This window comes from Saprolegnia diclina (genome assembly GCF_000281045.1).
Source record: "Saprolegnia diclina VS20 unplaced genomic scaffold supercont1.53, whole genome shotgun sequence".
Taxonomy (NCBI): domain Eukaryota; phylum Oomycota; class Saprolegniomycetes; order Saprolegniales; family Saprolegniaceae; genus Saprolegnia; species Saprolegnia diclina.
In genome coordinates, this window is record NW_008246120.1 from 8,955 (window position 1) to 31,586 (window position 22,632).

The 22,632-nt window shown below is 58.8% G+C and overlaps 14 protein-coding genes across 14 annotated transcripts in view; 5 read left to right on the forward strand and 9 right to left on the reverse strand.

The window, feature by feature from the left end:
- Positions 1 to 1,527, forward strand: part of SDRG_12812 (hypothetical protein) — a gene marked incomplete at its 5' end in the record, with an annotated part of 1,686 nt that extends 159 nt beyond the window's left edge. Inside the window, one exon of the mRNA XM_008618893.1 lies at positions 43 to 1,527. Within this exon, the coding sequence (XP_008617115.1) occupies positions 43 to 1,431 (1,389 nt within the window). The 3' untranslated portion in view covers positions 1,432 to 1,527. The remainder of the gene's footprint in view (positions 1 to 42) is intronic.
- A 172-nt stretch (positions 1,528 to 1,699) lies between these two features.
- SDRG_12813 (hypothetical protein) lies at positions 1,700 to 3,768 on the forward strand. Its single transcript, XM_008618894.1, has one exon. The coding sequence runs from the start codon at positions 1,714 to 1,716 to the stop codon at positions 3,697 to 3,699; it is 1,986 nt and encodes a 661-aa protein (XP_008617116.1). The 5' UTR covers positions 1,700 to 1,713; the 3' UTR covers positions 3,700 to 3,768.
- On the reverse strand, positions 3,734 to 5,204 carry SDRG_12814 (hypothetical protein). Its single transcript, XM_008618895.1, has one exon. It carries the CDS (start codon positions 5,177 to 5,179, stop codon positions 3,788 to 3,790), a length of 1,392 nt encoding a protein of 463 aa, XP_008617117.1. The 5' UTR covers positions 5,180 to 5,204; the 3' UTR covers positions 3,734 to 3,787.
- A 77-nt stretch (positions 5,205 to 5,281) lies between these two features.
- Positions 5,282 to 6,956, reverse strand: SDRG_12815 (hypothetical protein). Its single transcript, XM_008618896.1, has one exon. It carries the CDS (start codon positions 6,882 to 6,884, stop codon positions 5,433 to 5,435), a length of 1,452 nt encoding a protein of 483 aa, XP_008617118.1. The 5' UTR covers positions 6,885 to 6,956; the 3' UTR covers positions 5,282 to 5,432.
- A 681-nt stretch (positions 6,957 to 7,637) lies between these two features.
- Positions 7,638 to 9,169, reverse strand: SDRG_12816 (hypothetical protein; the record flags this gene model as incomplete). Its single annotated transcript, XM_008618897.1, has 6 exons — positions 7,638 to 7,684; positions 7,728 to 7,869; positions 7,922 to 8,491; positions 8,537 to 8,650; positions 8,696 to 8,896; positions 8,942 to 9,169. The coding sequence occupies 6 exons, from the start codon at positions 9,167 to 9,169 to the stop codon at positions 7,638 to 7,640; spliced, it is 1,302 nt and encodes a 433-aa protein (XP_008617119.1).
- Positions 9,170 to 9,250: 81 nt separating this feature from the next.
- Positions 9,251 to 9,880, reverse strand: SDRG_12817 (hypothetical protein; the record flags this gene model as incomplete). Its single annotated transcript, XM_008618898.1, has 1 exon — positions 9,251 to 9,880. One exon carries the CDS (start codon positions 9,878 to 9,880, stop codon positions 9,251 to 9,253), a length of 630 nt encoding a protein of 209 aa, XP_008617120.1.
- Positions 9,881 to 10,315: 435 nt separating this feature from the next.
- SDRG_12818 (hypothetical protein) lies at positions 10,316 to 11,448 on the forward strand. Its single transcript, XM_008618899.1, has 6 exons — positions 10,316 to 10,426; positions 10,475 to 10,592; positions 10,639 to 10,679; positions 10,722 to 11,045; positions 11,087 to 11,135; positions 11,195 to 11,448. Exons 1-6 carry the CDS (start codon positions 10,358 to 10,360, stop codon positions 11,209 to 11,211), a joined length of 618 nt encoding a protein of 205 aa, XP_008617121.1. The 5' UTR covers positions 10,316 to 10,357; the 3' UTR covers positions 11,212 to 11,448.
- Positions 11,449 to 11,455: 7 nt separating this feature from the next.
- Positions 11,456 to 12,061, reverse strand: SDRG_12819 (hypothetical protein; the record flags this gene model as incomplete). Its single annotated transcript, XM_008618900.1, has 1 exon — positions 11,456 to 12,061. One exon carries the CDS (start codon positions 12,059 to 12,061, stop codon positions 11,456 to 11,458), a length of 606 nt encoding a protein of 201 aa, XP_008617122.1.
- An 866-nt stretch (positions 12,062 to 12,927) lies between these two features.
- SDRG_12820 (hypothetical protein) lies at positions 12,928 to 14,600 on the reverse strand (the record flags this gene model as incomplete). The annotated part of the gene is made up of 3 exons (XM_008618901.1): positions 12,928 to 13,265; positions 13,328 to 13,581; positions 14,029 to 14,600. 3 exons carry the CDS (start codon positions 14,598 to 14,600, stop codon positions 12,928 to 12,930), a joined length of 1,164 nt encoding a protein of 387 aa, XP_008617123.1.
- Positions 14,601 to 14,957: 357 nt separating this feature from the next.
- Positions 14,958 to 15,942, forward strand: SDRG_12821 (hypothetical protein). The gene is made up of 2 exons (XM_008618902.1): positions 14,958 to 15,035; positions 15,109 to 15,942. Exons 1-2 carry the CDS (start codon positions 14,977 to 14,979, stop codon positions 15,872 to 15,874), a joined length of 825 nt encoding a protein of 274 aa, XP_008617124.1. The 5' UTR covers positions 14,958 to 14,976; the 3' UTR covers positions 15,875 to 15,942.
- SDRG_12822 (hypothetical protein) lies at positions 15,935 to 16,468 on the reverse strand (the record flags this gene model as incomplete). Its single annotated transcript, XM_008618903.1, has 2 exons — positions 15,935 to 16,082; positions 16,125 to 16,468. 2 exons carry the CDS (start codon positions 16,466 to 16,468, stop codon positions 15,935 to 15,937), a joined length of 492 nt encoding a protein of 163 aa, XP_008617125.1.
- Positions 16,469 to 16,675: 207 nt separating this feature from the next.
- Positions 16,676 to 17,293, reverse strand: SDRG_12823 (hypothetical protein; the record flags this gene model as incomplete). The annotated part of the gene is made up of 4 exons (XM_008618904.1): positions 16,676 to 16,776; positions 16,822 to 16,934; positions 16,987 to 17,125; positions 17,173 to 17,293. 4 exons carry the CDS (start codon positions 17,291 to 17,293, stop codon positions 16,676 to 16,678), a joined length of 474 nt encoding a protein of 157 aa, XP_008617126.1.
- Positions 17,294 to 18,345: 1,052 nt separating this feature from the next.
- On the forward strand, positions 18,346 to 20,199 carry SDRG_12824 (hypothetical protein). The gene is made up of 5 exons (XM_008618905.1): positions 18,346 to 19,032; positions 19,090 to 19,343; positions 19,394 to 19,586; positions 19,632 to 19,760; positions 19,812 to 20,199. Exons 1-5 carry the CDS (start codon positions 18,487 to 18,489, stop codon positions 20,016 to 20,018), a joined length of 1,329 nt encoding a protein of 442 aa, XP_008617127.1. The 5' UTR covers positions 18,346 to 18,486; the 3' UTR covers positions 20,019 to 20,199.
- On the reverse strand, positions 20,139 to 21,552 carry SDRG_12825 (hypothetical protein; the record flags this gene model as incomplete). Its single annotated transcript, XM_008618906.1, has 2 exons — positions 20,139 to 20,911; positions 20,958 to 21,552. The coding sequence occupies 2 exons, from the start codon at positions 21,550 to 21,552 to the stop codon at positions 20,139 to 20,141; spliced, it is 1,368 nt and encodes a 455-aa protein (XP_008617128.1).
- Between the last annotated feature and the right edge of the window lie 1,080 nt (positions 21,553 to 22,632).

The following is a 22,632-nucleotide window of genomic DNA, read 5'->3' on the forward strand; positions in this document are numbered from 1 at the left end:
AACTGCATCGATCGCGGTATCATCCCCGGCGCGCCGATCGAGTTCCAAGGCTTCATCCAGCGCACGCACCACGTCTCGTCCGACAACGTCAGCATCTACATTGGCCTCCTTCAGTCCATCTTTATCGCGTCGTACTCGATCTTCATCTGCGTCTTTGGCTACCTCTCGATGACGCGCAAGCCGTTCCAGCTCATGGCCATCTCGCTCTTTGTGTGGATCCTCTCGATCGTCATGTGCGGTCTCGCCAAGCCGCTCGACAGCTTTTATTTGCTGCTGTCTGGCCGGCTCATTTCGGGCATTGGCGAGGCGTCGTTCCATGCGACGGCGCCGCCGTTCATCGATGAGTTTGCGCCGCCGGCGAAGCGAACGCTCTGGCTCGCGTGCTACTATGCGACGTTCTCGATTGGGCAGGCACTCGGGTTCTCGTACGGCTCGGTGACGGCGCGCACGGTCGGTTGGGACTATGGTTTCTACCTCACGGCGGTGCTCATGGTGCCGGTGGTGTACGCATGCTATGCGTGGATCCCTGCTTTCTTTGACAAACCGCTGGCCCTCTACGCCTCCGACGACAACGACGACAGCTGCAACGTGCAGATCACGACACCGACGAGCCCCGTCCTCTTGGCCGACGTCCAGCCGACGGCCAAAGCACCGCCAGTTGCGACGTCGTTTCTTCACGAAGCGTGGACCATTGTGCGCAACCCAGTGTTTCTGGGCGCGACGCTCGGCCTCGCAGCGTTTACGTTCACGATGAACGGCATGATTGCATTCGCCCCCGCCATCCTCATTGGGTACGAGCTCATGGACGCGTCGATCGCGTCGACGGCATTCGGCGGCATCGTCGTGCTCGCCGGCTTGCTCGGGTCGCCGCTCAGTGGGTACGTGCAAGACCGCCTTTGCGCTGGCCGCGAACACGACCGCTTCTTCCGACTGCAGCGCGCGGCAGCGCAAATGTCGGCCCTCATCTCGTTCGGCGTCGTGCTTCTCTTCGTGTCGGTGGCGTGCATGCACAGCAAAGTCGGCTTCTTTGTCTTTTTGTTTGGCGGCTTTCTCTGCGTGTTTGGAACGCAAACCGTCACGACGATCGTGCTGCTCATGAGCGTCGACCACGTGCAGCGCGGGTTTGCCATGGGCCTCAGCACGTTCCTCCTCCATCTCTTTGGCGACGTGCCCGCGGGTGTCGTGCTGGGTGCGCTCAAAGACACCTGGGCACCGCACTGCGGCAGCAAGATGGACGCGAACGGCAAGGACGTGCTCGACCCCGAGTGCCATAAGGACAAGGAAGGGCTCCGCTATACACTGGCCTTTGCGTATGGCTGGCTGCTATGGACAGTGCTCTGCTACGTGTTTGTGTTTGGGATCGCGTGCAAGTGGTATCGCGCAGCAAGAACCAAGGTCGATGCTAGCTTGCACTGCAGCTCCATGGGCTAGTCGTGCTCAAGATCGCCCCAGTACTATAAGAACGCCCTAGTACTATAAGAACGCCCTAGTACTATAAGACGACTTGAATTGTATTGCAATTGCACCAAAAGAACGTTATTGGAAAGACGCGACTAGGGCTGGACTAGGGGATTCAATCTATCCTCTCGGAATCTCAAAATCCACCAAAAAGAAAATGAAAAGATACCCAATCAGACGCCACATGATGGATCTTCGAACTTCGTTTGGGAAGCTTGGCGATCGTCATTTTTGAACAGTGCGCGTCAAGAGACGATGGGCTACAACAACCCGACGGCGACGCAAGGCGCTGAAGTCTTCGAGCTCGACGTCGACGTCAAGGAAAAGGTCCTCATGGTCACGTCCTGGCACATGCGCCAACTCGTCCTTACACGCCAAACACTCGAAGTCCTCGGCGACAAGAAGCCGCTCTTGACGGCCGGCGCTGCCCACTGCTCTGTGCGGCTTCTCGAGTGCGTGGACCCAACGCGCGCATATCCATTCGAGATTCTTGTGCACGACAAGGTCAAGCTTTCGTGCAACGCAGCGAGCGGCTCGCTGCGTGACGCGCTCATCACGCGGCTGGAAGCCATCGCGCTCGGCCAACCGTGGCCGTCGACAACCAGCGACGCCTACAGCGCGTTTCTTGGCGTTGCCCGCGCGCTCAACGAAAGCGTGCCAGCGACCACGGTGCCGCGCACCAACATCACGATCGACGACGTCTTGGCACACTTGGCAGAGATGCGCGGTATCTACGAGATCGCGTCGTCGATGCCGAGCATCGAGGACCTCTACGCGTTCTTCCTGGACCTCGAGAGAGACTACGTGGAGGGCGACCGTAACTTTGCGCATACGGTGCACGTGCTCCACCCGCTCAAGTACCAGCGCGGCCGCACCGACGGGCAGCCACTGGCCGACCTTGTCCGCGCGTGTCCGCACACGCATTGCCGGCGGTCGTTGCCCCTTCCGCTCGCGTACCGCATGCACATTCTCGGTGACGCAATCGTGTGTCCGTCGTGCCAATGCGGTGTCTTGTATGAAACGTATTCGATCGCAGCGTTCGTGGCCGCGCACCCGTTCTTTCCTGTGCCGGGAAGAGTGATCAACGGTCCACCGGCGCTCGACGTCGCGATGCCACCGACGCCATCGGACGGCACATGGAAGGCGTACATTGACGACGTCAAGAGCGCAATCGTCGAGGTCGCGTCACAAGGGACGCGGCCGGCGATCCAGCGCGTGCGCAAGGACATTCGCGCTGCGATTCAAGCGACCCGACAGACTCGCAGCCTCGGTCTCTTTGCCATGGACTTGGTCCAAGGCATGTTTCGACAACTCGACTTTATCGCAAAAATCGTTGTGCACTACGAGTACTGGGCGCACCCCGACGTGCTCTTGGCGTCGATTGCGCGCTACGAGAAGTTTCTGCACCTCATGGTTCTCAAGGAGTCGAGCGATGTGCTCGTGCCCACGTCCGACATTGACCTTGTGTGGCATACGCACCAAACCCATCACAAGGACTACGTCGCGTTCACACGTCGGTTTTGCCATCGCCTCATTGACCATGACGACACGATCGGCGGCGGCGACCTTGCCACGGGCTACGCCAAGACCTTTCTGCTCTGGTCCAAGACATACCGCGAGCAGTACTCGTCGTTCCCGCCGAGCTACACTGCGTGGAGTAAGGGCATGTCGCCGTACCCGGTGTTTCCAACTTTGCGTCAAAAGACGTGGGCCAAACACGGCCGCCTGCCGTCGACGGCAAATCGCTACGTGGGCGTCAACGAAGCCTACCCGATCGACGCGCTCCCGTATGCCACTGCGATCCACGACGTTATCAAGCCCGAGGGGGTCGTCGACGAGGTGCCCGTGTACGTCACGGTCATCGGAACACCCGTCATGGACGGCCGCGTCCGCCACCCGTATGCGCGCATCACGCTGCTCATGTACGAAGGCCGCCTGCCATACTACTACATGCCCTACGTCTTTGTCGGCGGCTGCGGTGGCTTTGGCGCCACGGGCGGCTGCGGCACGTCCGACTCTGTCTTTCCCGGTGACTCTGGCGGGGGCTGTGGTGCCAGTGGCGGCTGTGGTGCCTCTGGTGGCGGCTGTGCTACCGGCGGGGGCTGTGCATCTGGTGGCGGCTGCGCAACTGGCGGCTGCGGCTCGAGTGGCGGCGGTGGCTGTGGTGCGAGCAGCGGTGGTGGCGGCTGCGGTACAAGCAGCGGCGGCGGTGGCGGCTGTGGTAGCTCCTCGACGACCTAGTTCTACAAACGCCACAAGTCCTTATATAACCCTTTGACTGCAACTCGATTCTATTTCATTTCTATGGTGCAATACGTCATGTTCTCGCTTATGCATGAAAGGACGTGCGTCGCTTGGCCGCAAACCAATAGGCGATCGCCCACGCAAGGATGGCCCAGCCGAGCCAGCAGTAGGCGAACCCTAGCGTAGCGCGCAGGCCGGCAAAGTCGAAATGACAATTCGGGTTGAGTACATCGGATCCGTGCGCGTCGAGAACGCTGCCGCAGTGCGGCGCCCAGACGTCTTTCAACGCCCCAAGCACCACGCCGGCAGGGACATCGCCGAGGACGTGCGTGAGCAGCGTGTTGAGGCCCATGGCATACCCGCGCTGCCCATACGACACGCTGAGCAAGATGAGCACCGTCGACGGCGCCGACGCTGAGAATGCAAGCACGAGACCGAGGAACAGGAAACCCAAGACCAGCATCCGGTTGTTGCCGATGCAGGCGAGCGAGAGAAAGAGGAGCCCGGTGCTGGTAACCGCGACGATCAGCAGCTGCGACGCTGCGACGCGCTGCCGGACGCGGTCATCGAGTTCGTGGCCGCGACAGGACAGGTCCAAGAGATGCCCGCCGATGAGAGGTCCGAGGAGGCCAGCGCCAACGACGATCGCACCGACGGCGGAGGCCGCATAGGTCGCGTCAAGGACACCCATGCCAATGTATAAGACGGGCGCAAACGTTGCGAGGCCGTCCAGCGTAAACGAGAGGGCGGCGCTGCCCAAAGACGACGTGAGAAAGAGCGGACTCTGTAGGATGCACAGAGTCTGCTGCACAAAGGTGGTCGGTGCGCGCTCTGCCTTTTCCAGAAGCGGCGACGCTTCTTGCGGGGCGTCGCCCAGCGGGCAGTTGAGCGCTGGCGGGATGCACGTGTAGCACGCGACGGCGAGCGGCAGCGCGAGCACTGCGATCGTATAAAAACCAACATCCCAGCCCACGCTGGCCGCGACAATTGAGCCAAACGAAAAGCCGACGGCCTCGCCGATCGGCGCTGCGGCGTAGAAGAGGCCCAGCCACCGCGTGCGCTGGCTCGGGTTCGCAAAGGCGTCGATGAAGCCCGGCGCGGTGGCTTGAAACGACGCCTCGCCAATGCCCGAGACGAGCCGACCAGCAAAGAGGAGCGGAAAGCTACCGAGCGTCTTGGCCAGACCGCAGCAAGCGAGCGCGACGATCCAGATCGAGAGGCCGATCGCCGTGAGCGTAAACGGCGCATGGGTGGTGGCGAGGTGGCCAAAGAGACACACAAAGACCGAGAAGGACGCAATGAACGAGGTTTGGAGCACGCCGACGTAGACGCTGACGCTGGCACCGGCCTGCGTCGTCGCTTGGACGAACCCTTGAAACTCAATCGGCGCGCCCGGGATAAGCCCTCGGTCGACAAAGTTGAGAAAGTTGATGGCACATACCAGCACCAGAATCGCGCGGACGCTGAGCTCGACCATGCCACCGCGCCGTTTCGGATTTGCGATCTTTGATCGAGTGTAACGTATGTATCAATATATCAAGCAGGCCCACGCCAGATCAACCCAGACCTCAAAGACGATGACCCTGTATTCAATGATGCACCAAAACCGCGGTTGCAGTCCTAGAAACCTAACCTACTATTTGCACTACGATCCAACGATGGACATCTACATGATACAAACCTACTCTACTCGTACTTGTTTACGGCGACGGCGGCGATCGAGAAGGACTTTAGCAGTCGTTGTACGTTGGCGTTTGGGGCATGGTCATCATTTCGCCATCGATGTCAGCGTCCGCCCGCGTCGTGCGGGCACGCGCCAAGTAGTACGTCGCGCCCCAAAAGAGGACGGCCCACAGTAGCCAGCCGTAGGCAAACGCAAGCGTCGCGCGGAGACCGGTTGCATCCAAATGGCAATTCGGGTCGAGCACGTCGGAGCCGTGGACGTCCACGACGCTACCGCAGTGCGGTGCCCAGTGATCTTTGAGCGCACCAATGACGACGACGGCGGGGACGTCGCCGAGGAGGTGCATGAGCAGCGTGTTGAGCCCGACGGCGTAGCTGCGCTGGCTCCACTTGACGCTGAGGAGCACGACCGTCGTGAGCGGCGCTTGGGACATGAGCACGCACATCAGCCCCAGCAGGATGAGCGCTAACACGACGATCGGTGGTCCGTTCAGCGCGCACATGGAGAGAAAGAGAAGGGCTACGCCGAGGCTCATTGAGATAAGCATCTGCAGCGCGGCTTTTCGAAGTCGAAAGTGGCGGTCGTCTTCGCGGCCGCGGCAGCTGCGGTCGAGGAGGTAACCGCCGAGGAGCGCACCCGTGAGACTGGAGACGACAACGATGCCACCCATGGCGGTCGAGGCCAATGAGACATCGAGGACACCAAGCCCGATGAAGAGGGCGGGCGCAAACGTCGAGAGCCCACCGATTGTGAACGCATACGCCGCCCAGCCGAGCGTCGCCGTGACAAAGATCGGGTTGCAGAGCACTTGCCACGTTGTGCGCCAGTACGAGGTCGTTGCCGACGGCAAGAGCGAATCTTCGTTCGGCGGGCAGTCCGGCGATAGCGTCGGCTTGTTGAGCTCATGGGGCACGAAATGGTAGCAAGCGTGGACAAGTGGGAGGGCGAGGATCGCCGTGAGGTAGTACCCGACGTCCCATCCGACGCTTGCGGCCAGAAGCGCACTCACGGAGAAGCCAATGGCCTCACCGACAGCGACGAGGGCGAAGAAGGCCCCGAGCCACAGTGTTCGCTTGGCGGGTGGTGCGAACGCGTCAATGAACGCCGGCGCGGTCGCCTGGAACGACGCTTCGCCGATGCCCGAGATGAGGCGGCCGACGAGGAGCACGTAAAAGCTGTTGAGCGGCTTGGCGAGTGCGCAGCAGACGAGGGCGAGAAGCCACACTGAGAGGCCGAGCGCCGTCAGAAAGAACGGGCGCTGCGTGCGCGAGAGGTAGCCAAAGACGCACACAAAGACAGAGAGCGACCCGATGAACGACGTCTGGAGCAGCCCAATGTAGACGCTCACGTGGCTCGATGACACGTTGTGGGCCGATTGCACAAACGCTTGAAACTCGATCGGCGCGCCCGGGATAAGGCCGCGGTCAAAGAAGTTGAGAAAGTTGATGGCGCAGAGCATCACGAGCACCTGCTTGGCGCTGAGCTGCAGCGTCGACATGCGCGGCGTTGTGCAATTGTGGTTGTGGCCAGCACCCAAGTGGCGGCAGACCCTGCACGCGGTTGCTCGGAGGATTGTATGCGAAATAATGGCGCCAGGCCATTGGCTGGTACTTTTTGAAATCGCTTGTGATTGGCTGGCTCACTGTCGGGATCCAAGGAAATCGCCGGTGGCATCGATGCGACCCGAGCACAACCACCCTTGCGACCATCTCGTGCTCCAACACGCATGACGACGCTTGCATGCTTGCAAGCAGCAGCAGCACCACCATCTCTCTCGCTGCGCCGTTTTGCTATCAATACCTAACGCGCTCGGTCGAGTGATCAAAACCAGGTCCGGCGCGCTTCTTCCTTGAAGCAGCGAGGAAGCTGACCAACGGCTTTCTCTTCCCGCAGCGCAAGAAAGGCCCGTAGTCGCAGGCGACATTTATAGCGCCGTCCAGACGCCGGACCATCGAACGTCTTGGAGATGTCGGCGTCGTGCACCGACAGGCCAAAACTCTCCCAACAACAATGTGTTTAAAAACACGCAACTCTCATCGCGATCGTCGCGACAGCCTCCAATGCACTGTGCCTGCTGCCATAGCGCACGACGACACACTATAGTTAAAGAAGGGTCTATACACTGTTTATATAGACCCTTGATTCTAGTACGGGTAGCACAGAATGCGATGGCGACGCACGTGGTTTTCGGCAAAATGCGCAGCGTCTTCGGCCACGCAACCATGTTTTCTGGCGCGGCAAGAGCCTCTGGCTACAGCTCAACTTGGTTGAACGCTTCGTCGCCGTCCTCGGTAGAGACTAGACGCACCCATGAGCAAACAGCAAGCACGCAAGATGGCACCGGAAAGGGCATCGTCGTCGTCGTCGTGACGTGTCAAGATACTCGAACGTTCGCCCAAGATCGACCACACCTTGTCGTCCGGTCGTGCACTAAGCCGCTCGAGTGCTCTTCGGAGCTTGTACAGCTGCTCCTGGTACAGCATCTACACAAGACTGTACCCTGAGTTGACGAGTCCTTTGCACGCATAAAGCGACATGGAGCTCGATTTCTTTCTTCTGAAAGGCGTCGCGGAGGACATCGACGTCGGTCGGCGCCTCGGTCTGCGTGGCGACAGTCTGCCCCGCTGCGTTCTTATGCGCGCTACTTATTGCACCGCTCGAGCGCTTTGGCAAGGTCACGTGGCGACAGCGCGACGCAAACTTGAGCGTTGAGAGCGTCTCGGCGAGGTTGGCTGCTGCGCCGTCGACTGTCGCCAGAACCAACGTGCTTCCTGCGCGCAGCACGCCTTTGAGCAGCTTGGTCAGCTTCGAGTCACGGTACGACGCCCGCGTGGCGCTCGCCAGTGACGACATGACGTTGCCAAGCGCCGAGAGCGACGAATTGATGCTCTTTGCTTCGAGTAGCCGGGCTTTGGTCGCATCCGGAGCAAAGCCAAGGCTTGGAAGACTGCGCTCCGAGCCGGCGAGGTCGACGAGGACGAGCTGCGCCGTCGACGTGGTCGTCGACACGGAGATCGTCAGTAGCGAATGACTACGCGAGGACGTGGCATTGCGCGCCGTCGCCGCAAGCGCACGATTGGCCATCGCCAAGTGCACGAGGCTGCGCTACGCACATGATGTACGCTAAGAAATGATTTATTGCGTGCGTACGGCGTTCTGCAGCGACGTGACGGCGTGGGCTTCCAAGCCATCGACATAGAACGCACTGTCCCGCTCGCGCACGGGCAAATCTACCAACGACGACGACAGCGGGACGAGCAGATCCTACAAACGACCGTTGTCGCACGACCCACAAGTAGTCGTCAGTACATGGACGGTCTCCATATAAATCTGGCAAAACGACATGTGCACGCGGTGCGTTGTCGGCGCAAGCGCATCAAAGAGGTGCTCAAAGACGCGGGGAATGATGCCGAGCTCTGGCGCCGACGACGCCTCGAGAAAGCCCATCGTATACGACTTGCCCGTGCCGGTTTGGCCGTACGCGAGCACGGCGCCGGACCGCCCCGCGAGCTACGCGCATCGTCTGGCCGCGATAGCGACAGTGCAGTAGCCTACCAAATGACCGACGAGCGGCGCAACTGCGTGGTCGTAGACCTGCGCCTGGGATGTCTCCGGCGCCCAGACATGGTCGAACGCAAACGACCGCTGGCCGACGTGGCGGCTGTGGGCGGGCACGATGTGGATCGCATGTGGCTCGAGCGCCAGCGCATACGAGGCGTCGTACAGCGCGTTGTTGCCGGCAGGCGGTCGACACCGGACGCCGACCTGGATACGCTCGGCCATGGCTCGTCGTTGCAGAAAGATACCACAGAACAACAAGCGTGATTATAATGCATCCATTATTACGACCCTGGCGCCGGCCAGTTATCCCGACGTAAACTCTCCCCACTCGTCGTCCGCGACGGCCGAGGTCGCGCTCGGGTTGTACGCCGGCGGTGGTGCAAACTTGATGGCCGAGAGGTCCACAGGCGCCTTGGGCTCCTTGGGCGTCGTCGACACTTGGGTCTTGCCGCCAATCTGGACGCGGATCGTCGCGCCTTCTGGGAGACTCAGGTCCTTGGCTTCCTTTGTTGCATTTGATGCAACAAACAGTAGCCGCTGCTTGTACCGGCCAAAGTCTTCGAGCGCCGCGCGAAAGTTGAAGGCCGCCGACCGCTCCGGAAAGCCAACACCAAGGAACGCGCTGCGCTTGCTGGCTTGGTCGACCATGCGGAGCACAAAGTAGCGCGACGAGTCGACGCAGTATTGCACAAAGACGGTGAGGCTGCGCTCGGCATCAATGTCCACGGGGCACTGGGCAAAGAGGACCGGCAAGTTGTCGCCGACCGCGGGTTCGAAGAGCTGGATGCTGCAGTCGTCGTTGGTCTGCAGCACCTTGAGCGACGCCGTGAGCAAGGGCTTCTCAATGTCCCAGGCGTCGGCGCGCGGATCGCCCGTGAGCACCGGGATCTGATAGACCCACACGGCCTTCTCCTGGAACAGCGTCTGCTCCATCGCAAAATGCCAAACCTCTAAAAACGAATAAGATACGCCACCGCAGGACTTGGCTGCGAGACAGGCGGCAGCGTCTAAAACCACGCACATTGCCGCTCAACTTGGCGTGGCACGCATGATGGCACCCCGTCGATCCATGCCACGAGCTTGGATCAAGGTTCTTCTCGCCGACTTCTTCGTAGGACCGTGCCAGTGCAATCAAGCGCTAACCGCGCGCGACGACCTGATTCGATCGACGTCCCATGAGCCGCCGCCGGCTGCACTGGCGGCGCGCATCATCTTGACACATCCTGATACCGTTCTATCCTTCGTCCGCTGTACACGGAAGGCGCTCACGGCACGTCATCTTCCTTTGGGTACTCGAGAGCGAGCGTGGTGAAAGAGTTGAAGCACAGTAAACGTCCGAAGGCGAAGCTGGTTGCGTGAAATTAGCTTCATCTGTGACACGAAGCGTCGTGTCAGTTTTCGAGTACTAGCATGGCGAGCAGCGCCGAAAAGGTCGAGCCCGAGACGCCCGAAGTGGACGTGACCGCAACCTCCTACGCGGTACCGACGCCTCACATCGTCGTAAGAGGCTATGATCTCGCTGCGTAGATCAGCGACCGGGCGCTGGCGACCGTGGACGCGCTCCTGCAGCAAGACATCGACGACCCGAGTCTGCAGCGCTACAAGGCCACGTTGCTCGGCGCCGCGGCTACGGGCGATCTTGGCGGTACGAAGATATCGGCAAAGAGGTATCTAGGGCGTTGCATGGCTAGACGTCAACGACACGCGTGGAGTCGTCGTCGACGAGTTCAAGGTTTGCTTGGTCATCGCGGTGGCTATTGACGTTGGATGGCAGGTGATCTTCGAAGACGGTCGGCAAGAAATTAGCCACCGATGCGACACGGCAAGTGGACTCGCGCACCTCGAGGCGACGCCATTCGTCATGGAAGAAGGGGCGAAATATAAATTCGCGATCCGGTTCCGGGTCAACCACAACATTGTGAGCGGTCTCCGCTTCCAGAACAAGGTCCGCAAGCACCTTGTGTCGGCAAAGGAGGACGTTGTCCTTGGCTCGTACGCGCCGCAGTCGACAGGGTACGACTTTCTCTTTCCGCGTCACGAGTGGTCCGAGGCGCCGTCCGGGCTCTTCTATCGCGGCAAGTACCGAGCCGAGTGCAAGGTACGATGTGATCCAGGCATATCCAACGATCAAATGATTAGTTTGTCGACTCGGAAGGCACGGAGCACCTCCACTTTTCGTACAGCTTTGGTAGGCCCCTACGCACGAATGACCAGCGCTCGTTATTCACTAGTACTCGTTTGCAATAGATATCAAGAAGGCGTAATTTCAACAATTCAATCACGACACGAACGACTGTCTTTCGTCATAGACTATAAAAACGGTCTGTGGCCATGACATGATGCGTGCGTTGTGATTCTGCCACGTCATTTTACTATCACCTATCACCCCGCCGCCGTACACGGCAGTTTTGCCCGTTTGCGATGCGTGTTGGTGCGACGCTAGTAGAGTGGACAAGTGGCATTTATGGTTATAAACAATTGCGTAAATATTCTTTGTGGGATGATGATTCACCGAGATGCCCACCGCTCTGAAGCTGTGTACATGGACGTGCACAAAAGTACAATGAGCGCCAAGTCGACACCGGGCGAGACGTCCAAGAAGACGTAGCCGCCGTCACTGAACGACCAATCTTTGCGCCACTTTGCGATCGGCCGGCTGTTGCAGTAGAGAACGACCCACGTTCCAGCACCACCAGTGGCCGCGAAAACACGGAGCTTCTTCGAGACAACGTCCTGAAATTCGCACTTGAGCTCGACGTTGCCCAAGGCCGCAGAGACGTCGAAGCGAAGAAGAAACGATGTCGCCTTGCCGTGGCCGTTGGTTCGCAGCACGTCGCTGCGTCCGGGCGTGAACGTTCGCGACTCGATCGCTGCGATTTCGGCTCTGGTCGCGTCGCGCAGGAGCTTGCGGTCGTGCGTTGACCAAAATGAATCGTCAATGATAAAGTACGGCGCGCCCGTGAGCTCGTCTCGGATAATGCACTCGCCAGCGTCGGGACGGTGGCGGATCTTGAGGCGTACGGGCTTGGCCAAGACGAACTTGGGGTCCATGGCCGTGATAGGCGTTTTCGGTGGTAAGAGTGCCACTGGCTGCAAGTGGTCGTAGTCCGACATGCAAGCACCCATGGAGCTGACTGATCGATGTGGACAAACTGGAAATGGATTCACTTGTAAAACGCACACGACAAACAGGCACCGTGTCCAACTGGTCTTGTCCACTTGCGCGTGTACACGGTAGGCGTGCGTCTGACTTGTCACCACTGCCACCCAAATCCGGTCCAACGTGCAGCATTTGATTTTCAACCAAGGAGCAGACGAATCACCGAGAGCGTGACTGCGAAAACTACTCGTTGTGGTCAAAGATGGCGTGGCGTCCACAAAAATGATCGAAACGAGCGAGCAGACAGGGGGCTGACGCAGGAAGCACGCTATCGCAACGAGCCACTCTGGCAAGCAATCTCTGGCCCGGCTCCAGTGGAGACGTTGATTTCCTCGTCCCGGCACCTCGCGTTTATGAAAAGAAATGCAGGTACTCGTCTGATCGCGTCATCACGCTTGACTTCCACACTTGGTTGCACAAAATACATAGCTCTCGAACAGTGTCGCCTTGAGATGCACGCAACCGACACTTGGAAAATAGAAAAAGAGCAGGTTTTGGGCGTGAAAAGATCATTCCAACGTGCAGCTCGTACGCGTGCATCTCTGGTCTGTATCCAGTAGGTGCGTTCGAGTCTGCAGCCCAAAGAAAGGCCACATCTCTCCGTGGACCGACAAGTTGCTCAAGGGTCGTGAGAGGATTTGCATTTCGTGCTTTCTGTAGTTTTGCCACGTCATGAGCCACCGCCCTGAGATGATACTACGTACGGAGTACTAGTATACGCTTTGTGCTTGAGACCTTTTTGATGCATCTTGGAGAGATCAAATAGATTATATTGGAGAAAGGGATTGGAATATGTATGCAAGCATAAATCGTACCCAGCCTACTCGGAGGCCTCTTGCACCCCGACGCACAAGAGCACTATCAGCGCCAAGTCGACACCGGGGGCGATGTCCACAATGTACTTGTCGCCGCTCAGTGTCCAGTCGCTTTCAAATTTTGCAATTGCGTGGCCGTCGCAACGAAAGACCATGTTCCAGGACCCGACGCTGCCCGAGGCCGTCAGTACATGACGCTGCTTGGTCATCACGTCGACGAATTCGCACGTGAGGTCCGTAGAGCCAAAAAAGTTGGTCACGTCAAAACCAAAAATGTGCGACGTGGCCTCACCGCGGCCGTTGGTTCGCAGAACGTCGCGATGACCGAGCGAGAACGAGCGTTCTTCCATCGTTGCAACTTCGGTGCCGTAGGCGTCACGAAGCAGCTTGCGGTTGTGGAACGACCAGAACGCGCCGTCGACCAAGAAGAGTACGGGATGCCCGTTGCGGCGTCCTTGACACGGAACTCGCCCGAGTTGACCCAGTCGTTGTGGCGGATGTTGAGGCGCATCGGGCACTGCAAGACAAACTTGGGGTCCACGGCCGTGATGGGCGTCGGTGGCACGACGAGTGGCGTCGCGATAACGTTTTCGTCCGACATGCACGCACCCATGTTGTTCTTGTTCTTGTTGTTCAAAGCTTCAAATTGAAAAGTGAGCCTTCCACAAAGTGTATCTTGCTGCTCGTGTTGGGTGCGTCGAGTCACACGTTGGTGTTTATCGCAAACAGCTGTGTCCAACGTGGCCGCAACTGTCCACACAAGTCGGATTTCAGAGGCTCGGCAACAACACTATAATCAAACTCGAAATTCAACCGCACGCTCGAAAGTACCTCGATTGCTGGCCATAAGCCAGTACTGAGCTACGTAGACCAGGAACATATTTATGTATGTGTCAATGAAATTTAGTTGCGGGGCGGGCGGGCATGAATACATGGAATACTATTCACCAATGATGGTGTTTTTAGAGCGTCCGCACCGATGAGGAAAGCTATCTGACAGAGGAAAACGCAACGCATTAGAAATTGTCTGCAAAAGGTGGTATAGTCTTATGTTGAAATATTCTTACGAAAATATTGTCTCTGATGCCTCTTGCGCGCCAACGCACAAGAGAACAATGAGCGCCAAGTCGACGCCGGCCGCGACGTGCAAGAAATACTTGTCGCTCAGCGTCGCGTCCATCTCGAATGTCGCGATCACGTGGCCGTCGCAGCGAAATACCATGCTCCAAGTCCCGACACTGCCCGAGCCCGTCAGCTCATGACGCTGCTTGGTCACCAAGTCGACGAATTCGCATCGGACGTCAGTACAGACCAAGAAGAATGTCGTGTCAAAGCTAAAGACAAGGGACGTGGCCTCGCCGCTGTTGTTGATGCGCGACACGTCACGGCGTCCGCCCGATGTCCACGGCTCGTCCATCACTGCGACTTCGACGCCCTTGGCGTCACGCAGCGTCTTGCGGTTGTGACACGGCCCAAGCGCGCCGTCGACAATGAAGTAGGGCGCACCGGTCGCAACGTCCTTGATGCAAAAAGGTCGTCCCTCGTTGGACCAGTCATAGCGAGCGTGCAGGCGCATTGGTGTCTTCAAAACGAATCTCGGGTCGACGGCCGTGATGGGCGTTGACGGCGCAACAAGGAGCGGCACAGGGATGGGCTCGTCCGACATACACGCGCCCATACTGTTGTCGACGCGTTAATTGCGGGTATGACGACCAGCCTCTGTCGGTGGTCAACGCCGTGGTGGCAGGACGTGTCCTACGCCCCTTCTTGTCCAGTACTTCTCTTCGGGTGTCCAACGCCGACGTGCAGCGCTCGCAAAGAAACCCTCAATTATCAGAAGGGTTAGACTGGTAGCTTTTCGAGCTACTGTATTGCTGTACAGTACTACACGCTTGGAACGCGCTGGGAGCAGTAGGGTGAAACCTAGCCCCAGTCCTCAGTGACAAGTGAATGCAGTGCGTACTTTAGTGGGTGGTTTCGTATCTTTCACATAAGTACCTTTGAACATCTGGAATGGATTCACAATCATTTTTGAGCCGAGGAACCGAGGGAACATGGCGACGACGCGGGAAGCGCAGGCCATGGCGGTCGCGGAAGACGACAGCATGCAAGGGTAACTGGCCCATCTTCATGCATCTCTTCCGTGGGCTCAACCCTCGTCCCCCTCTTCCTACCTTCCTGCGCAGACTCCCATGGGTCCTCTACCACGACAGCGCGTCCAACATGCCCTGCTACGTCAACTCGGTGACGCAGGACGTCCTTTGGGGCCTTCCCCTCGAGAGCGAGACGCATACCATCTACCGCGTCGCGCGGGCCGTCTCTCGAGACCACCCACGCCGTCGACGGGCCATGTCCTTGCCCGACCTGCGCCGGAGCATCACGCACCACACATACGGGCGCATCGACCTGTCCCTACAGCTCGTCCAGGCGACCAAGGCCAAAGTCGAAAAAGACCGTGTCGATCCCAAGGCGCCGGCGCTCCACGAGAAGGCCCGTGCCTACCTCACCATCGCTCACCTCCACTGCGACTACATGACGCGCTTCTACCACGAGAACGGGACCGACTACTCGAATGAAAAGTACCGGCACCTCCACGCCTTCCGACTTCCTCCGTACGGCAGCAGCTCGACGCAGCAGGAGATGGAACCGAGCTCGCTCTACCAGTCGATCGTCTCGAGTGCGCATTACCGATCGTTTGTTGGCAAGATTGAGAACGATACGGCGTCTGCTCCAAGTGCCGGACCAAGCCCTGCCATGGAAGGCAACAAGAGAATTCTGGACGACCCCCAGATCGTCGAGGCGCCTCGGCATCGCCAGAAGAAACGACTCAGCGCCAAGGCCAAGCGTGCCCAGTACCACGCCCGCCGGCTCGACAACGATATCATCGGTGCTTCGCGTGACGTCGACAACAACCAAGAGGACTTCAGCTGCATGGCCGCGCTTCCTGCGTAGTCCCTTGCCCGTCTGGGAGCAACACTTGTGTCGTGCGACTAACTTGGATATGGATTGACTTTAAACGGGTTTCGGCATCGTGCACGGGACAAGCGGACTCTGAAACATGGCGCGGTTGTAGGCAATGGACGTCATCGCTTGCTTGGGCAAGCACCACGTTCGCTGCATCGCATGCATGCACTGCTCGTCCACCATGGCTTTTGTCAGTCTACAAGAATAGTTAGCAACCTTGTAGGAGTCAGCGTCGTACAGTCGAAGACTCTGGCGAGCAAATTGATAGAGGTCCTTGCCCGTGACGGACGTCTGCAGCCGGGCCAATTGGCTCGGGTCGATGCCCCACTCGGCCCTACAGGTGCTCAGCCAGTGCGCGTCATCGCTCGCCGCGACGCGAAGCTGGCGACACACTTGGCCGACGGCGGCAAGAGCCGCGCCATCGAGGTACCCCAAGATCGCCCCAATGCTCTCGTCCGTGATCCCGCCCAGGATGCCGACTGGCACATAGCGGCGGCGATGGGGGTGCACGACCAACTGGTACTGAGGGTTGACCACAATCCAGTTGTCGGACTCGTTGCGGGTCGCGTGGGGTCGGGGCATCTTGGGGCCTTTTGGCGCGTTCAGAAATGCCGTGTCCCAACCAGATTTATATGTCGCCTCCCGAAAGCTAAATTTGGCGCGACCGCAGTTTGTGCCATATTGGGCGAGCCGTTGGTATCGGTTGGCGGCTAAAATGGGCGATGAGCCGGCCCGACATACTGCTGCAGCATCCACAAAGTACTCGTCGCATGCAATAAGATTCAGAGCTTAAAGATCGGTGTTGGCGATGCACTTGTTGACGACGTTGAGCAAATGAGCGTTCTCGAGCGCGGCCGCGACGCGCTCCTTGTCGTTGAGCTGCTTGTTGACTAGTCACCGCAATAAGATTGGAATCGACAAGGCAGGGTACGTACTGGCGTCTTCGGTAATGTGTGTGCCCGGCGTGATGCGAATGTCGACCTTGAAGCGCTTTGGCAGCGAGCGCAACAGCTTGACGCGAATGCAGAGGCCAATGAGCGTGGCCATGCTACAGGCATCGACGGTTGACAAAGATGCATCGACGAGAGGACTCGTATCACCTGCAGTGCGGGATGGTGGGCGTGAACTGGACCTTGACGCGGCTTGTTGCGTTGTCCACGAGGATGTTGTCGAGCGTCATGACCTTGAGCTGCTCGAGCGTCAGCGGGTGCTCGGGGTCGTTGAGATGGCGCAGAATCTCTACGATGGCACGGTCAGCGCTCTTCGCTTCCGAGGCGACGACGAACCAAAGACTTCGAGCGCATCGAACGGGTCCGCGCTCTCTTCGTCCGTCACCTTCTCGACCCGGCGCTCCGTCGCGCTCGCGTACACGGTCGGGTTGGCATTTTGCTTCTCCGCGCCGGCCATCGTCGTTGTTGGCGTCTTGTATGGTGCACGGCCAATCACATTGCACTTTCAAATATCTTGGTGTCTGTATGCTCTTAAAAGCGGCATTTGCCGCGTTCAAGACGGTATTCTGTTTCTGGCACACCAACAGACACAAATGCGAGATCTTATTGATCTCAGCCCTGCAAGGATCTGATCGACTTGTGCCTCAGCACACAGAAGGAGCTCGCTCAGCTAGCTTGCTAAAGAAATGATCATTGAAGTAACAGGTTGAGAGTGGAGGCGACCCCGAGCCTCCGCTTCCGAGCGAATGGATCCATTAACGTTAGATCAGGGCGTCAGAGCCAGGCCTCAGCGGCTGCCACAAGCGTCGCGCTGTGCGCAGCTGCGATTGAACTTCAAGCGTCGAAATCGAATCCCGCCCCAAGGTGCCTGCAGCATCATGCAGGCCCCTTTCACGTTACGTGCCTGTCCTTGTCCACGTGCCGGTAGTGCGTGCATGACGGAACGCGTTCACTGCGGTGTCGTTGACGCCATTGCTCAGACAGTGCCCGTTGGCCTGTCTTTAGGCCCTGACGCCATCACCGGATCTGCGAAGAGCTCGTTCGCGATGGAAAGGCTGCCGAACGATCGATCGAACGTGTTGTGAATGAACCAAATTGCCAAAAAGAGGTGATCGAAAGCGGCCAACAAAAAGTGATATATAAAACACTCAACTTGGCATCTGCCGCCCACGAGCAGCCGAGGCAGCGAACCACACGAGGCTCTGTCGCGCTTCGACCAGGGTTGTGAGGTTGTCCGTACAAGCCATAGACAAGTGTCGTGTAGCTATTCTACAACCCGACCAAATGCGCTCCAGCCAATATATATGGCGCTAAGCATGCATAGCGCGCCAAGAGCTGCCCATCTTCAGGATTTCCCATCAAATCCCTCTCCCACATGTCGTCATTTTGACTGCGAGGAGATCGACACGAGCCGTCTTGGGTCAACCCGCCGCACCGCAGCTGCGCAATGGCGGTGGCGGCTGCGGTCGGTTGCGTGCAATTAGTGGCTGGTAGCGTCTACGATTGGTGCCAAAAAGGGTGGCTCTTGGCGTTTGTATACTGGACTACGCTTCGAGGCGAAGTTCGAAGCATCAAGTATCTTGCTGCCCTAGGGCAAGCTGGCTAGCGACAGCAAGACGACGGGTGCGTAGTACCGCAGAGAAGCGGGCGATGGAGAAGGGAGCGTTGAACCGCCTGCGAAGCTCGAGCGCCCACATGTACAGCATCTCGGGCCAGCGCACGGCCGAGAACCAGGCCATGAAGATGAACACGTTCCCCGCCGACATTGGCGCGCCCGTCGAGCCGATGCAGGACGCGGGCGAGGCCGCTACCGTCGACGAGGTACCCTGCCTCCAAGCCACGGTGCTGCGCACGCACCAGCGGTCGATCGACGAGACCATGGTGTGGTCGACGGTCACGCCAACCGAGATTGCGCCGACGGCGTCGAGCGACGACAACAGCGTCGTGTCGCGCATTGCGACGCTCTCGGTGCTGCGCGACCAAGGCTTCATTGACGAAGACGAGTTCCAGCGGCGGAAGAAAGCTATCATCGACGAGCTCACGTACCCGCGCCGGATAGGCGGCCGGGGCGCGCTGCAGCCCGGCGCGGGCCTCCCGCTCATCGTCGCGCACCCGCCCAACTTTGGCGGCCTCGTCCCCGAAGACGCGATTCGACACACGTTCAACTATACAACGCGGCAATGGGAAACCTCCAAGGTAGAGCTTTTAACGTCTCCAACCTCGATGACGAGCTCACGCATCCTCCTCGTCTAGGTGACGATCGTGCTGGACGAGACGCCGTTCGCAAAGGGCAGTCTCCGGCTCGTGTACCATCTCCAAGACATCACCGAAGCCGCGACCACGTATGTCGCCAAGGTCGCGATCGACCCAGACGAGGACCCAGAGACGTACTTTCGCGACATTGAGCTCCAAGCCCACTGCGCCCACTACGCGAATATGTACAACGAGTACAAGCCGCCCAAGCGCGTCGAGTTCATCGAAGCGTGGGTCCTCGAGCTCAAGCAGCGGTACATCGAGCGACTAGGAGTGTGCTCGTGATTGAAATGCCATGTTGTAGGAGCGGCGCGCTCTGCGCCGTCGAGCGCTACATCCCCGGCGAGTACCGCAAGCACAACAACAATTTTGGTAGCGTCAGCGACGAAGAGCGCAACACGCCGCAGGCCTTTTCGCACTTTACATACGAAGTGTCCAACCACGAGCTCCTCGCCGTCGACATCCAAGGCGTCGGCGACCGGTACACCGACCCACAGGTAGTCATCCATTGTATATTATCAACGTATCAAGCTGAAACGTAGATTCACACACTCAACGGCCACGATTTTGGGAAAGGCAACCTCGGCGCACTCGGGTTTCAGAAGTTTTTGCACTCGCACCGGTGCAACTCGATCTGCACGTACCTCAAGCTGCCGCCCGTGAACCCCAAGGTCCTCAACTCATTTTCCTCGAATTATTTATTGATTTTTTGTTTCATGCAGGAACGCTACAAGGACTATGGCACGGTGCCCGTGCAGGAGCTCATGAACTCGGACCGCATTAAAGAGGTGCGCTTCGAGAGCAAGCACTATTACGAGAACGCGCCCATGCTGCAGAAATACGTCGCACAGTGCAAAGAGGACGAGTCGGCGCACGCGACTGCGTCGACGCGGTCGTGTCATTTCTGCGGCCTCTGTGCCATCCAATAAGATGCTATCAACACCCGACTACCATGAGCGTTGTGTGTCGACCAACACGCTCGGATCGCATGACCGACAGCATGCTCATTCTCACTTTCACACGACAACGACGACCAGAGGTGACAAATCTTAGTTGGTCTTGGACTTGCCGGCGAGCGCTTGCATGTCCCGGTCCAGCGTCTCGGCAAACGCGTCGAGCGAGAAGAGGTCGGCCGCCCGCTGCTTGCCCGCAGCACCGAGGGTAGCGCATAGACCGTTGGCATTTTCGACCAGCATCGCGAGCACAGCACCCCACGCTTCGCCCGTCGGCGCGCAGTGAAAGCCCGTGACGCCGTGCACGATCGACTCGAGCGGCCCGCCCGTGTTGGCGGCGACGATCGGGGTGCCGCAGGCCATGGCCTCCACCGGCACGATGCCAAAGTGTTCAAAGCTCGGCGTATACAGGATCGCGCGCGCTTGCAAGAGCAGGTGGAGCTTGGTCGCATTCGAAATCGACGTCAAAAAGGTCACATGCGACGCCAAGTCGTGCGCGGCCACGTGCGCCTGAAGCTCGCGGAGATGCTCGGCGTTCTCGACGTTGAGCGGGTCGTACCCGCCGGCGATCACGAGGTGCACTGAGGCAAAGACGTTTGCTTCGATGCGGGTGCGCAGCGCGACGAGCGCGTCCAGTGCGAGCGCAATGTTCTTCTTGCGCTCAAACCGGTTGAGCGAGACAAAGAGGCACTTGTGGGCGAGCAACGACTGCAGCTGCGCGTCGCTATGTGGCGGCGGCGCGGACGCAAAGTCGGCGAGGTTGACGGGCGGGTACAGAATGCTCAGCTGCCGCGACGCCAAGGATGGGAACGCACTTTGGAAGACGGACGCCGTGAATTTGCTATTGACGACGATCGTGTCGGCCGCATCTACCGAGGACGACATGAGACAAAGTGCAAAGCGCGCGCGTTCTACAGGTCGTGACTTCCTCGAGCTTGTCGAGCGGCCACCGGTACAGCTGCTTGATGGGCGACGAACGATCCGTGCAGAGGAGCTTGTCGGGGTAGTGCCCGTAAAAGTACACGGGGCGCCCCAAGAACGCGCGCAGAAACGGCACGGGCAGCGCGACTTGGTCGACGATGAAGACGTCGGCGTCCCACTGCTGCAGCGCCAGTCGCAGCGTAATGTACAGCATGCGGACAAACGCGCACGCGGCGTACATGCGCCCGAGGATCGTCCGCGGCAGCCAGTCGCCATACACTACGACGAAGCGCGCGAGTGGGCCGTCGCCACGCGTCTCCTCAAAGCAATGACCCTTGTCGTGGTGCGCTGTGAAGAGGTGCACGACGTAGCCTTTGGACTGCAGCGCGACGGCGGCGTTCACGATGAGGTTTTCGGCGCCGCCAATCCCGAGGTCGGGATGCAGAAAGGCCACCTTGCGCGGATGGCGAGGCGCCGACGCAGGCAGCGAGCGGATAAAGCCGCCATAGATGAGCCAGAGCGCGGCCAGAGCGAGAGCGTAGAGCACATAGTCGGCCATCGTCGTTGAACAGCAGCCGCACGGAGCCATGACGCAGCTTCGTGTCAAAAATCTATGGCACGGTTTACAAGCGGTTGGTAACCGTTATTCGAAAGTCGAGACTATAGTCGGTTAACGTAATCTAACCGGCTAGAGTTGAGACGACACGGCGACGTCTCGGAGGTTCCCGCCAACTCGACCAAAATATGTTGTCATGACACCAGAGTTCCATCGATGTACTTCCTACTACTTGTGAAAGCTCAAGCTAATCTAGACTTGTACAGCAGAGATGGCGTGTTGAGGTGCGCAAGCACCTTGTCGATTTCCGCCATATTCCAAGCCGAACGCTCCAGAAGAGCGCAAGGTCTCTGCAAGCTTACGCGATCGGCTCCATGTCGTCGACGCACTGCCAGTCGACGCCATTGGCACAGATTACACTGCCGTATCGGCGCAGACAACGCATCTTTGGTCGCAAAACGCGTGTGTGGCGAGCGTCCCACCTCAAAGTATCAAGTGACAGCCAATCACAAGAACGCAATGCATCCGAGCAACCAATCAAATCATAGAGTTAAGATTCAACCGTCAATCCAACAGCTCTGAATCTTTCGACACAATACGGACTTCGATGGCTGTCTCACAGCGCCTCTTGAACGACGACACGACCGCCCAAATCGAACGTCGGTCCAGCACACGCCTCGGCCGATGGCGACGCAAAAGATGTCGCTCGACTTCATTCCGCGCCAGCTCTTGTAAGCTTACTACGATCGGGTGAGAACGCTTTGCTGCGTGTCGCGATTGCACTGCGCATCTCATCGACTCGCTGTATGTTTGCGTATGGCGAGATGCCTCGTCGGTTCCTCCAGCCAATAAAGCCAGGACGAGCTCGGAATCGCCGCATTAACAACACGCAGGCTTACGTGCATGGCCGCCTGCCTCGAATATGACGCCAGTCGAGACTGCACAAACGGAGATTTCAGGTCCTTCGTTTCTCGCGCTCGTGCCACGCCACTTGCATCCGCCGCCTTTCTTCAAGAGCACCAAGTTACTCACGGGCAGAACTCGCCGTCGATGGGACCCCCCATTACGCAAAAAGGCCACCCCCCGTACAATATTAATATGTTTTTCTACTGT

What these genes read in the sequence shown, in the direction of transcription:
- SDRG_12815 (XM_008618896.1), bottom strand. Translation starts at nt 6,884, where the DNA reads ATGTCGACGCTGCAGCTCAGCGCCAAGCAGGTGCTCGTGATGCTCTGC.
- SDRG_12814 (XM_008618895.1), bottom strand. Translation starts at nt 5,179, where the DNA reads ATGGTCGAGCTCAGCGTCCGCGCGATTCTGGTGCTGGTATGTGCCATC.
- SDRG_12813 (XM_008618894.1), top strand. Translation starts at nt 1,714, where the DNA reads ATGGGCTACAACAACCCGACGGCGACGCAAGGCGCTGAAGTCTTCGAG.
- SDRG_12821 (XM_008618902.1), top strand. Translation starts at nt 14,977, where the DNA reads ATGGCGACGACGCGGGAAGCGCAGGCCATGGCGGTCGCGGAAGACGAC. An exon ending in GAAGACGACAGCATGCAAGG is followed by an intron (nt 15,036 to 15,108) that starts GTAACTGGCCCA and finishes CTTCCTGCGCAG; the next exon opens with ACTCCCATGGGTCCTCTACC.
- SDRG_12818 (XM_008618899.1), top strand. Translation starts at nt 10,358, where the DNA reads ATGGCGAGCAGCGCCGAAAAGGTCGAGCCCGAGACGCCCGAAGTGGAC. An exon ending in GGCTACGGGCGATCTTGGCG is followed by an intron (nt 10,593 to 10,638) that starts GTACGAAGATAT and finishes TTGCATGGCTAG; the next exon opens with ACGTCAACGACACGCGTGGA. An exon ending in TCGTCGTCGACGAGTTCAAG is followed by an intron (nt 10,680 to 10,721) that starts GTTTGCTTGGTC and finishes GTTGGATGGCAG; the next exon opens with GTGATCTTCGAAGACGGTCG.
- SDRG_12824 (XM_008618905.1), top strand. Translation starts at nt 18,487, where the DNA reads ATGGAGAAGGGAGCGTTGAACCGCCTGCGAAGCTCGAGCGCCCACATG. An exon ending in GTCCTCGAGCTCAAGCAGCG is followed by an intron (nt 19,344 to 19,393) that starts GTACATCGAGCG and finishes GCCATGTTGTAG; the next exon opens with GAGCGGCGCGCTCTGCGCCG. An exon ending in TGCCGCCCGTGAACCCCAAG is followed by an intron (nt 19,761 to 19,811) that starts GTCCTCAACTCA and finishes TGTTTCATGCAG; the next exon opens with GAACGCTACAAGGACTATGG.